Source organism: Ranitomeya imitator, chromosome 4, assembly GCF_032444005.1.
Source record: "Ranitomeya imitator isolate aRanImi1 chromosome 4, aRanImi1.pri, whole genome shotgun sequence".
NCBI lineage: Eukaryota > Metazoa > Chordata > Amphibia > Anura > Dendrobatidae > Ranitomeya > Ranitomeya imitator.
This window is the reverse complement of record NC_091285.1, coordinates 25,069,543-25,082,548: the sequence shown is the minus strand read 5'-3', so window position 1 is coordinate 25,082,548 and position 13,006 is coordinate 25,069,543. Positions and strand designations below refer to the sequence as shown.

At 47.9% G+C, this 13,006-nt stretch overlaps 1 protein-coding gene across 1 annotated transcript in view; it reads left to right on the top strand.

The window, feature by feature from the left end:
* LOC138675302 (matrin-3-like) overlaps positions 1-10,939 on the top strand; it is a 61,387-nt gene extending 50,448 nt beyond the window's left edge. Inside the window, exons 12-15 of the mRNA XM_069763389.1 lie at positions 7,382-7,757; positions 8,130-8,391; positions 8,503-8,624; positions 9,288-10,939. Of these exons, the coding sequence (XP_069619490.1) occupies positions 7,382-7,757; positions 8,130-8,391; positions 8,503-8,624; positions 9,288-9,329 (802 nt within the window). The 3' untranslated portion in view covers positions 9,330-10,939. The remainder of the gene's footprint in view (positions 1-7,381; positions 7,758-8,129; positions 8,392-8,502; positions 8,625-9,287) is intronic.
* The last annotated feature ends 2,067 nt before the right edge of the window (positions 10,940-13,006 follow it).

The following is a 13,006-nucleotide window of genomic DNA, read 5'->3' as shown; positions in this document are numbered from 1 at the left end:
GGCCCTGACAACGTCAAGCTTGTGATGAGACTTCTCCAAGGGGTGAACAGGAGAAGGGCAAAAAGAAGGAAGAATGATATTCTCATTGATGTGGAAAGTGGAAACCACCTTGGGAAGAAATTCGGGGACAGGTCTTAGAACGACCTTGTCCTGATGAAGAATCAGGAAGGGGGCGCGGCAGGATAATGCTGCCAACTCTGAAACTCTTCTAATTGAAGTGATGGCAATGAGGAAGGCCACCTTCCAGGAAAGAAAGGAAAAAGAGACGTCCTGAAGCGGTTCAAAAGGAACGGTCTGAAGGGCATTGAGAACCAAATTGAGGTCCCAAGGTTCCAGCGGAGGACGAAAAGGAGGAGCAAGATGAGCAACTCTTTGCAGAACAGTCTTCACTTGAGAGGCGGAAGCCAAGTCCCTTTGGAAAAGAATGGACAAGGCGGAAACTTGACCTTTTAGGGTACTGAGGGACAAACCCGAGTCGAGACCCGACTGCAGGAAGCCCAGAAAGTCCGGAAGGGAAAAAAAGTCATGGGAAAGACGTTGTGTGTCTTGCGCCACCGGAAGAAAGCTTTCCAGTACCTGTGGTAAATGCGAGAAGAAGCTGGCTTTCCTGGCTCTGATCATAGTCTGTATGACCTGACGAGAAAAACCAGACTCCCTCAGAACCGCGGCCTCAACAGCCATGCCGTTAAATGCAGGGACTGAGAACTCTGGTGGAAGAGTGGGCCCTGTGAGAGAAGATCTGAGCGGTCTGGGAGTCTCCAAGGGGTATCCGCGAGCATGTTGACCAGCTCCGCGCCCCAGGGGCGTCTTGACCAGTCTGGAGCTATGAGTATGTAAAGAAGCTGCGGAGACACCATCACATGTTTCTCGACGCAAGCAGTGAATAGCCAGGCCTTTCCCCGGGAAGGAACAACCATGGGAAGGGCAGCATCCTATGAAGGAAAGCCACCTATGCCAAGCATGGTATCCATCCACAGACAGCTGTTTCGGGGTTTTTGCCCCTCATCAGTGTGGAGTAGGAATCTGGCTATTAGGAGCAGTGCCTAGTATAAAGGCTATAAAGGCACAGATGATTGGCCTCGGGGAGACCAAAACATCCAACACCGCGGAGACACCATCACGTGTTTCTCAACGCAGTGATTCCAGAACACTGCCCCCATCCCTTATGGGAAATATGCAGATGCATGTAAAGAAACTGCGGAGACACCATCACGTGTTTCTCGACGCAAGCAGTGAATAGCCAGGCCTTTCCCCGGGAAGGAACAACCACGGGAAGGGCAGCATCCTATGAAGGAAAGCCACCTATGCCAAGCATGGTATCCATCCACAGACAGCTGTTTCGGGGTTTTTGCCCCTCATCAGTGTGGAGTAGGAATCTGGCTATTAGGAGCAGTGCCTAGTAAAAAGGCTACAAAGGCACAGATGATTGGCCTCGGGGAGACCAAAACATCCAACACCGCAGAGACACCATCACGTGTTTCTCAACGCAGTGATTCCAGAACACTGCCCCCATCCCTTATGGGAATATGCAGATGCATGTAAAGAAGCTGCGGAGACACCATTACGTGTTTCTCGAACCCCGAAACAGCTGTCTGTGGATGGATATTTCCCATAAGGGATGGGGGCAGTGTTCTGGAATCACTGCGTTGAGAAACACGTGATGGTGTCTCCGCGGTGTTGGATGTTTTGGTCTCCCCGAGGCCAATCATCTGTGCCTTTATGGAGCTATGAGTATGACCGGAATCCCCTCTAACTTTATCTTTTTTACTACCCTTGGGATCAAGGGAAGTGGGGGAAACGGGTAAGGAAACTGAAACACTGACCATGGGATTACCAGGGTGTCGTGGCTGATGGCCTGAGGGTCCCGGGATCTGGCGACAAACTGAGGAACCTTGTGGTTCATCCGAGATGCCATGAGGTCGACGTCTGGGGTGCCCCAACGAAGACAAATCTGGTCGATTACTGAGGGATGGAGAGACCACTCGCCCGCCACCAGGCCCTGGCGGCTGAGGAAGTCGGCTGCCCAATTTTCGACGCCCGGAATGTGGACAGCTGAAATGACCGGAACGTGACGTTCCGCCCAATGAAGTATCCTTGCTGCCTCTGCCATTACCTGACTGCTGCGCATCCCGCCCTGGTGGTTTAAGAACGCCATGGGTGTGGCGTTGTCCGACTGGATGCGGACGGGACGACTGGCCCAGAGTGATTGCCAGTGGAGTAGGGCAAGGAAGATTGCTCTGATCTCCAGTAAGTTGATAGGAAGAGCCGCCTCCTGGTGGGTCCAGCGACCCTGCGCTGTGAGATGTCGGAAGACCGCTCCCCAACCGAGCAGGCTGGCATCTGTGGTGATGACCTGCCACTGAAGCGGAAGGAAAGACCTCCCTCTGAGGAGCGATGAAGACAGGGTCCACCAGGTCAGTGACTGCCGAACCTGCCGAGGCAGACGAACGGGGTGGTCCAGTGAGGTCGTGGATCTGTGGAGAGAAGAAACAGTTGGAGGGGACGTGTGTGGAATTGGGCAAAGGGAACGGCCTCCATGGAGGCAACCATCTTTCCCAGGAGTGCCATGCAGAACCGAAGTGAGCGAGGAGCTGGGTGTTTGAGAGATCGGGCTGCCTTGCGGAGACCGGAGAAATTGTCCAGTGGGAGGCAGACCCGAGCCAAGTTCGTGTTGAATTCCATGCCCAGGAAGGACAGACGCTGGCAGGGAATCAGAGAGGACTTGTCCCGGTTGATGATCCACCCGAGGCGAGTCAGAGTGTCCAGAGTCTCGATGAGAAGAATCCCTGATCAAAAGATCGTCCAGGTAGGGGATGATGATGAGTATCCCCCTAAAACGAAGGATGGCCATGACCGCCGCCATGATCTTGGTGAAGACCCTGGGGGTCGATGCCAGGCCGAACGGGAGGGCTGTGAATTGGTAGTGCTCTTCCTGGATAGCAAACCGAAGGTACCTCTGGTTCCGTACGCAGATAGGAACATGAAGGTATGCATCCTGAATATCCACCGAACACAGGAACTCCCAGGGCTCCATGGCGGCAATCACAGACCGCAAGGACTCCATCCTGAAGTGGCGGAGTCGAACATGTCGGTTCAAAAACTTGAGATCCAGAATTGGGCGAAGGGAACCGTCCTTCTTGGGGACTGCAAAGAGGTTCGAGTAAAACCCCGAAAAACGCTCGTTTGAAGGGACAGGAACGACTACGCCAGCTGTGACCAGGGAAGAGACGGCCTGAAGAGAGGAAGAAACGATTTTTCGGAAGGGAAGAAAATTTGATCTTGTAACCGGAGGTAACTACCTCTCTGACCCAGGCGTCGCTGACTACAGACAGCCAGGCGTTCCGGGAGGAAAGAAGTCTGCCTCCCACCCTGGAACTCATTCCAGGTTGGGGCGACCCGCCACTTAAAATGAAATCTATCGGAACGGGAGCCAGAGGACCTGAAAGGGTGGCTCTTAGTTCTCCATCTAGGGGCAGGCTTGTAAGAGGGTCTCCTCCGCTCTCCTGAAGCGGAAGGTTGCTCCTGCTGGGAAGAGGGGTCAGAGGTCCGAAATTGACAAAAGTGCCTAAAAGGCCTACGGCCCTTTTTTATTGAAGAAATGTTTTGGTCTGGACTGAGGGATGGAAGTACTTTTTCCTCCCGTGGCATCAGAAATGATCTGGTCTAAGCGAGAGCCAAAGAGTCTGGAACCCTGAAAGGCTAGGTTGGTGAGAGACTTCTTAGAAGTTGTATCTGCGCTCCATGCTTTGAGCCAAAGAATGCGGCATATAGCAATGATGTTGCTACTTGCCCTAGTGGAACAGGCCGCTGCATCCAAGGAGGCAGCCAAAATGTATTTGCCCGCGTGGCCAATCTGGTCCGCCAAATCAGCCAGTTCCTGTGGGGAAGCCGAAGCCAAAATGCCTCGTCGAAGAATCTTGGCCCAGGCGGAAATGGCCTTTGCCACCCAGGTGAAGGCGAAACTGGGGCAGAGGGAAGCTCCTGATGCCTCGAAAGCTGATTTGGCTAGAGTCTCAATCTGTCTGTCCGTAGCGTCTTTAGCGACGCACCGCCAGCTAAGGACAAGACCGTCTTGGATGAAAAACGGGAAACCGGCGGGTCACCTTCGGAGATTCTGCCTATTTGGCAAGAAGGTCGGCACTAATCTGGTATAATACTCCAGGTGTTTTCTGCCTGGGAAGCGCTTCTCGGGATGTTCCCAGTGCTTAGACAGGGTAGACTCAAATTCCTCGTGATTGGGAAAGGAGCGAGAAGGACGCTTGACCCGTTTGAAGGAGACAGAAGGATCCTGTGACGGAACCTCGTCCTGTTTAAGCTTGAGTTTGAGAGATAGCCAAGATGAGACTATCCACAATAGCCTGTATGCCAGACGTCTGGTCAGTCAGACCCGGACTGGGAATCTATGTCCGACCCAAGGTCCTCCTCCGAAGAGGGGAATTGGGAAGAGCAGCTTGGGAACTGCTGAGAGACCCGGAGAGCTGGAAGAGGAGCCAGACAGGGACATCTTTCTAGAACGGCCGTCCGGAGCGTTCTTCTGAAGGTCGATAACAGGTGTGTGTGACTCGCCATGAGAGACAGTTGGAGCACTGGTGGCTGTAGATGCGGAAGTCGTTCAAGCGCCTGGACCAGAGATTGGGATACTTTAGTCAATTCAGAGACTGAGACATAGCAACTGCCCACTCTGGGGGAGGGGGAGTGCACTCATCCCGAGATTCGGAAGTTCCTGCGGAGCAGACATGGTAGGCGGACTGCAGGATTGGCAGAAGGGTGACGACTAACCTGCTGACCACTTTTTCTTGCAGCGTGAGCAAGCGTAATGAATGATGGTGGGTTTGGAAGCAGAAGCCCCAATAGAGGTGGACATATGTAGGCTGTGAGCTTATAGTAAGAAAAAAAGGGTTGGAAAGCTCTGCCTGTGTAAGTCTAAACTACTGCAGCGCTGCCTCCGGAGTATGATATGCTGCAGGGGAGGGTTGCTAGGGTACGGATGAAAGCCTACCGTACAGGAAGGAAAGAGCTGCAGCTGAGCCGGTATCTGTGCCCCCCGAGTGGAGTAGCGTCCGGATAGGAAGCAGAATCCAAGATGGAGGAGGAATGGAGGCCTCGTGGGGAAGGGGGGGAGGGGTTAAGCGCACAGCAAATGACCGGGAAGAGAGAAACCCCTGATAGGTCCAGCGGCAGAAGGGGGCGTGTGAGCTCTATTAGAATATCACTGGGCGCCAAGAAAGCGTGGGCGATTAGGAGCCGACCGGCCCGAACTGAGGTAAAGTGAAAGTAAAAAAGGGAAGCCGCGGCGCTGAAAGCAAGGCAGCGCTGACAGGTCCAGGGGAGGGAAGGGAGCCAGCGTGGAAATGGTGCATAATACAAACAACAATCCCCTTCCTCCGATATATCTTCATTACCTCATCTTGAGCGCTGTATGAGGGTCCTCCAGGGGCCCAAGGTAAAGCAGGGACGCTGGAGAGAAGAACCCTCTTCCAGGAGACTGCATCAACCCCCTTGAGGAAAAAAAGGGGGGAGGTCACCGCTGGTGACTACCGTCTCCCTCTCAGCCCTGTCCGAGGAGAGGGGTGAGGAGGAAATTCGGCAAGGACCGGCCACCAATCTCACCTTGAGGCACCAATGAAGGCGCAGGGAGAAATGTCCTACCAGCAGGCCTGAGTGTTGCGATGTGGGTGACACCACACTGCTCGCTCAGCCGCTAATAATGGGAAGGCAGACTGAATTAACACCCTGGTTCACTACAAGTTGAATCTGGAAAACAAAATAAACAATTAGTAAAACACAACAAACCTGCGAAGGCAAAAAATGATTAGCTGCGGATCTGGGAGATCCAGGTCCGCCTCCTACAGACACTAAGCACAAACTGAGGTGCTCAGTGCCTGTCGGTGGTATATACTGCCGGGGAGGGGCTGTTGTTCTTTTCCATTTTTGCATAGTGTCAGCCTCCTCGCAGCAGCAGCAGCATACACCCACGGTTATCTGTGTCCCCTAATGAAGCGATAAAGAAAAAGCACCACTGAGACCAACATTTTGCAGTTTGTACCGTTTGCCTCATTTAAAGAGACTGTGTTTTCATTAATGGCCTAATGTTTAAGTGTTTTTGGTTTTTATGTATATAATAATAAAATGTATTAATCTATAAAAAGTAGAAAGCCAGGATCTTGCAATGTTCTCACTGACCTTAAAGGTACTGTCACACTAGACGATATCGCTAGCGATCCATGACGTTGCAGCGTCCTCGCTAGCGATATCGTCCAGTGTGACAGGCAGCAGCGATCAGGCCCCTGCTGGGAGATCGCTGGTCGGGGAAGAAAGTCCAGAACTTTATTTCGTCGCTGGACTCCCCGCAGACATCGCTGGATCGGCGTGTGTGACACCGATTCAGCGATGTCTTTGCTGGTAACCAGGGTAAACATCGGGTAACTAAGCGCAGGGCCGCGCTTAGTAACCCGATGTTTACCCTGGTTACCATCCTAAAAGTAAAAAAACAAACACTTCATACTTACCTACCGCTGTCTGTCCTCCAGCGCTGTGCTCTGCTCTCCTCCTGCTCTGGCTGTGAGCGTCGGTCAGCCGGAAAGCAGAGCGGTGACGTCACTGCTCTGCTTTCTGGCTGCCCGGCGCTCACAGCCAGACCAGAGAAGCAGAGCGCCGAGGACAGACGGCTGTAGGTAAGTATGTAGCGTTTGTTTTTTTACTTTTTAGGATGGTAACCAGGGTAAACATCGGGTTACTAAGCGCGGCCCTGCGCTTAGTTACCCGATGTTTACCCTGGTTACCGGGGACCTCGGGATCGTTGGTCGCTGGAGAGCTGTCTGTGTGACAGCTCTCCAACGACCAAACAGCGACGCTGCAGCGATCCGGATCGTTGTCGGTATCGCTGCAGCGTCGCTATGTGTGACGGTACCTTAAGCCTCATATTTGCATTCCTTCTCTGTTCAAGAGGATTAAGAATAGACAGGGTTATAATGAAAACTAACACAGGAGCCACCATTCCCAATAGGTGATGTCACAGCTCACCTCCTCCTGTACAATGACTGATAACACCTCTATATACAGTAGATAACACAGGATCCACCATTCCCAATAGGTGATGTCACAGCTCACCTCCTCCTGTACAATGACTGATTACACCTCTATATACAGTAGATAACACAATCTTCTACTGGGTCGGACATATTTAGAAGTTTTCAGAGACCGCAGGAATGATTTTCTTTTTAACTTTTTTTAATATATATATAAATCCCAGTGCCGTCAGCGCCCCCTTGTGACAGAATGTTAGGTCACTTTCCATTCCACCATGGCAGGCAGGGTTGTAGTTGTCAGATGCGCTAATCAAATATATATATATATATATATATATTTTTTTTTTCTGTAGCAAGAGAGCTCATTCTCCGGACCGAAAAGGGAGTGTGAAGGAGAAGCAGAAAAAGACAGATTCTAAAACTGGCGATCAGGCCACATCTGAAGAAGCCACCGCCGATGACACCATTCACACCTCGGAGGAGGCAGATGAGAAAGATATAGTGACCGATTCTTGTGAACCTGAGCTAGCTGAGGATGATGAAGAGGAGGAGGAAGAAGAGGGGAACGATGAAGAAGCCGCTGCTCTTCTAGAAACAGGCAGCTCCGTGGCTGATGAAGAAGTTCTGGACCCAAATGAGGCTGAAGGAAACAACAAAGTGGAAGACCAAAGTGAGGCGCATGAACCGGACTCTTCAGATCCCTCAGCACCTGTCCCCAAGAAAAAGAAGGTATGATCGGCACGAGTGATACAACACGGTAATGTTCTGCCGCTCGCGTTCCAGGCGGTAATCATTAGTCTGAGTACAGATTCCTTCCAATGGCAAAAAAAGGGGAGAACCATAAGCACAGTCTGATTGTTTACGCTCCCAATCGGTGCAGTCAGCCGCCATCCTTAGTCTCCACTTTGTAGCCTGGAGCCGGAGGAGAAGCTGTGGCGGAAAGACTTGTCAGTAAAGCGTCATCCTCCCCGTGTCAGAAGTACTAAGCTGAATGCACATCCGGGAGTCGCCATTTGGATGACTTTTGTGTTTCAATATGGGGCTGGTATAAGTTTGTGACCTTTTGAATATATTTATTAATGACCTGTTTTTTGCTGTCAGGGCGCAGCCAAGTTTTCTGGGAGCATAGATGATTTTGTTACTCTTGACGAGGTCGACGACGAGGATCCGGATAAGGCGAGAGCCGCCAAGAAATCTGCAAAAGAGAAGGCCGGGGTGGAGCTCAACAAAAGCATGGAGAAAGCGGAACAAGAAAATGAAGAGGACGGTGAGGCTGGCCAAACGCGCCCAGTATCTGCTAGCGAGGGTGTTGGAGGCACAGCGGAGTATAATCTTGGCCCGTTTGAGGCCAACAATCCTGTCGGTGAGTATATGTAACGGTGCGGTGCCGTGTTGCACTGCAGATCAATGGCTGCAGTTTTTTCCGGTAAAAAGTTGTCATGTTTTGACTTCTCTTTTATGTTCTTTCTATAAGGGGTGGAATTTGTGGTTGCCAAGACTGGTTTTTACTGCAAACTGTGCTCCTTGTTCTACACTAACGAGAATGTGGCTAAGGTCTCCCACTGCAGCACCTTGCCCCACTACCAGAAACTGAAGGTGAGCGTTTTGTCCTTTCACAAAGGACACTGAGGATGGCTGAGTTCTGTTTCAGCCTGTCAGACTCCCCTCTCCCATGTACAAAGCCGATTTCCACCGCTTATTGGTGCTGGCATGTACATCATGTGACTGATATGGCCAGTACGAAAGACTGACAAAAGCCCACTAGAGCATCGGCTGTGAAGCAATGGCAGATTTTAATAAGCAATATTATGTACTTATTTTCTTGTTAAATCCCTTGTTGCTTCAGTGCCATTGCCCTAGTTGGCTTTGCCGGTTTCTCTTTCATTTCCTGCAGAGTTGAAGTGCTCTACAGCCATCTTCTTAATATTCGTCTTCACATCTTGATAGATCTGAATTACCGTAGCCAGGTTGCAAACACTCTCAAAGATGTGTGTGTTGATAAAGCAGCAAATCGAGAGTGTTGTTCAATACTGGCAAGGATTGCACAGTTTATGGATGGGTCGTTAAAAAATAAAAATAAAAAAATGAATTACTGAAAAGTGTACACAACCAACTTCTCAAATTCCCACTAAGTACTGATGAGCGCTGGCTTTGCAGGAAAGTGATGAGAGGTGAAGCCCACTAGAGCATCGGCACTGAAGCAATATCTATATTCTGACAATTGTACATATTTGCATCTTTTTTTTCTCTCTCTTTTAGAAACTTTACTCCAAGAAGACAAAGGCTCCAGAGACAAACTAAAATCCTGAAGAAAAAAAAAAGTTGTTTAATTTGTTCTGTTTAGTTTGCAACATGAGAAGCGAATGCTTTATGGCGATGTGCTGAGTACATAGTATGTGGGCAGCAATGTCCTTTGAGCTTTGTTCCGCACTAGGTTTACACATCCCAGACCTACATTGGTATCTGATGTGGGGGTGACATCTTGCGATTTCTCACACCAGACTACTACAAAGCCAGCAAACCGTCGGTTGTCATTGATATTGATGTCCAGCTTGTTGTGAAGCCTCGGCATATTTGACATTCTGCACTAGCGAAATGTTTTCTATCGTTTTAATATGCTTTATGTGCGTTCGGTGTGGCTGTTTTTATTTTTTTTATTTTTTTTTTTCTTCCTGATTTTCTGTTTTTAAGACCAATCGATCATATTAAATCCATCACAATAAACAGAACTATAATCTTGCCTTCATACAAGAAAACAAATATTGTTTCTCAGTTGTGTGACCCCCATAAATATCCAAAACTGCATGTAACCAATATGAGACCCCCTCTGCTGGCTTCATCTGTGATATCCATTGTTCACCTTTCTGATTTTAGAGCAGAACTTTTTGATGATTTATTTCATTTGTTTGTGTGCTTTTGACAGTTTAATGGAAAAAAAATGGATTGTTGTCAAGTTCATGATGATTTTATTTACTATTCCTGTATTCTATCACTTCAATGTTTTGTTTCGGTTACTCGAATCGTCCTAGCTGCCATATCAAACTTAATAAAAAAAAATTTGATTTTTGTCAGATGCCAGACAATGTCACCTGTATTCTGACTAGTTGAATGATGTGAGACGAGACTTTTTAAAGGGGTTTTTCACTAAGATGATTCTTTAAAATGGGTCAACATCAATTAGTTGATGTTCAATATACAGGACCCGCATTGATTAGCCGCCAGATCTGATCCATCGTTTCTGGAAGCGGCTGCTATGCAATGTGACTCTTTAAACTGGTGTACATCTGCCCAGGGGGTCGGACCCCCAATGATTGGATATTGAGGGTCTTTTCTGACTTCAGTAAGCTATATTTTTTTTATGTTTTTTTTTTTAATCGCAGTCTTTAGCCCTACACCTAGCCGAGATGCAGTAGACCATCGGGCTCCTTCAGCGATGATCAGTATTCACGTGTCACTGAATTGTAGTTGTTTTGTCTCCTCCAAAAGCTGAATTAGCTATTAGGCAAGGGTTACATTTTTTTTTTAAAGGGTTTTTCCAGAATTTAGAAAGATATGGTTGCATTCTTCTCCAAAACGTCGCTACCAACTGTTTCTGGTCAGCATGTAAGATGGGTTGTAGTACCATACACAACCTGTAGACTGGGGTGGTGCTGTTCTTGGAAGCATGAAACCACATTTTTATTTTTTTTTTCTAATTCTGGAGAACCGCTTTAAGATTGGCCAGAATTGATCAATTTCTCATTTCATTTTATGTCTTCATGCCAAATGTCAAGATTTGTGCAAACAGTGTTGCCCTCCCCCGTACTGTGGAGCTGTAGAAAACAAGTGAACTCTCCATAGCATCCCAGTGGTCATTAGTTGAACCTTCATGTATTTGTTTAGAAGTGTTCGAAATAAAACCTTGTATTTTACCAATGTATTCGGATTTTTTTGTGTGTGTTGTGGTCATTATTGAGCTACTTGAAACACCCAAGTTGTTTTTGCTGTACTTTTATTTTAAGCTGTGTCTTTTTGACAGCAGCTTGTCGAATTGAAAGAGGTGGAAGGACTTCAATGTGCGGGGATGTGAAAAAACTTACGGGAGTCAATAGCTGGTCTTCCTGGTCAGTTAACTTGAGCTGTACAAAAAGATTCATCGGACCCTGCTCCAGAGAGTGTCTGACCGCCCGCCTCTCCAGAGCCCTGTGATCCACCTATTCTGTGCCCATCTTCTGATAGGACCAACTGACCTGCATGATGTCAAGGAGGCATACTAGTGAGAAGAGGTGCCAAGGAGTAGGAGGCTGATCTGCCACAGAGTACGGACCTGGCCTTGGACTAAGTTCCTGCAAATCTTTTTGCTCAAATGGACCGTCAATCTTGAGAAACTGTCCAATAATCCCTTCTCCCACCCCAGAGAGGGAAGATGCTTATATTTATGCAGAAAATCAAAATCTCGTGGACAGGAAATTTTTGGTAAATTCTATAGTCTCCTGAGTCATTAGTTACGGAAATTACAGAAACCGGGAGAGATTCGGCAGATTTGTTTTGGTAACGATACTGTTGCTCCTATCTCTCTTTATAAATGTGGATGTGTAGACTTCCATGTGGCGTCAGGAAATTTATATCGGCTTCAACTTGAGTTTCAAAAGAAAAAAATAAATACATTTTCCATTACATTTTTCGAAAGCCTCAGACAAGGCCTTGCAGGACCAGATTGAAAAAGACCATTGCAATGATCTTCCAGAATCTGGTTGAGGAAAGGGGAGAACATGGATAAATCTTTTGTGTAATTCCAAGAAATTTCCATCGTGTCCTGAGTGATTCCCTTTGAAAAGAGAACAAAATCTGGACACCATAATATTCAGATCTGAGAGCTGATCCTTAGGAATATTTCTGAAAGAAGAATTCACTCGCATGGATTCCAGAAGTTCCTGCTGAGATAATCCTTCACATTCACTGCTTGCTGGATGTGAACTTTTGGAGTTGGAGACTGTCACGGATCCCTTCTCCGTGGTGTCACTTATTCGTCACGTGCCTGCTCTCACACGTGACTTGGGGTTGTGCCTGCAAGGGTTAATCTTTCTCCCCACTCTCAGTCCAGCATTCAACCTCTGTCTTATGCTGTAATGGGAGCATAAATCACACACCGACCCAGGCCACACACCCGCACATACGCGCTGCCACCACTCATTGAATACATGGGTGATGAGTCCTGGAACTAACTAATACTAATAAAAATATGTCTATCACTCATAAGGCTCACACACCTTTTGGCTATGGATTCTTTTAGGACATTCAAGGTTCAACTTGTTAAAGTTTTATACTTTAATAGCAAAAAGTTCAATTCTTACAATAAGAAAAAGGGTATACAAATATGATAATAAAAAGACATACAACTTATGCAAAACAGTGTCAAAATAAACTGGAGAAAACTTACAGAAATCATCTAACTGGTAGTTTGCTTTCTGCTCCCTGAGGGGGGTGAATTTAGTTGGTGGAACACATCAGCTTCTCAGGCTGCCCTCACATGTGAACACAATTCTCTGCAGCCTAAATTTATAACTTTGGTCTGAGGTCAGGTCTCTAAACCGGCCTCCCAGGTTAATATCATAATTGCAGTATGTTTGATTGGGCCACGGCTGCTGTACTAATGAATATATATTATTTTCCTCTGGAGACACTTGTGAGGTGGTCCCCAGGGAGAGCTTCCCTCAGGCCGCAATTAGCGTCTCCCCTCCAAGACCTAGAAGGTGCCAAATGTTGCTTTTCTTCTCGGCCCTAGCTAGACCCCCTGTTGAGATATGGAGACAGAATTTCTACTAGTCCCAAGGAAGTACCTATTAACACCTAGGTGCGACTTGCCTTCAGGACAGATGTTACATTATCACTAGTCACACATATAACCCTAGACATATGTCTCTACACACATATAGATATAAATATATATTTCACCACACCTCCCTTCTTATAAATGTGCATCGGGGTTGACTTACAGG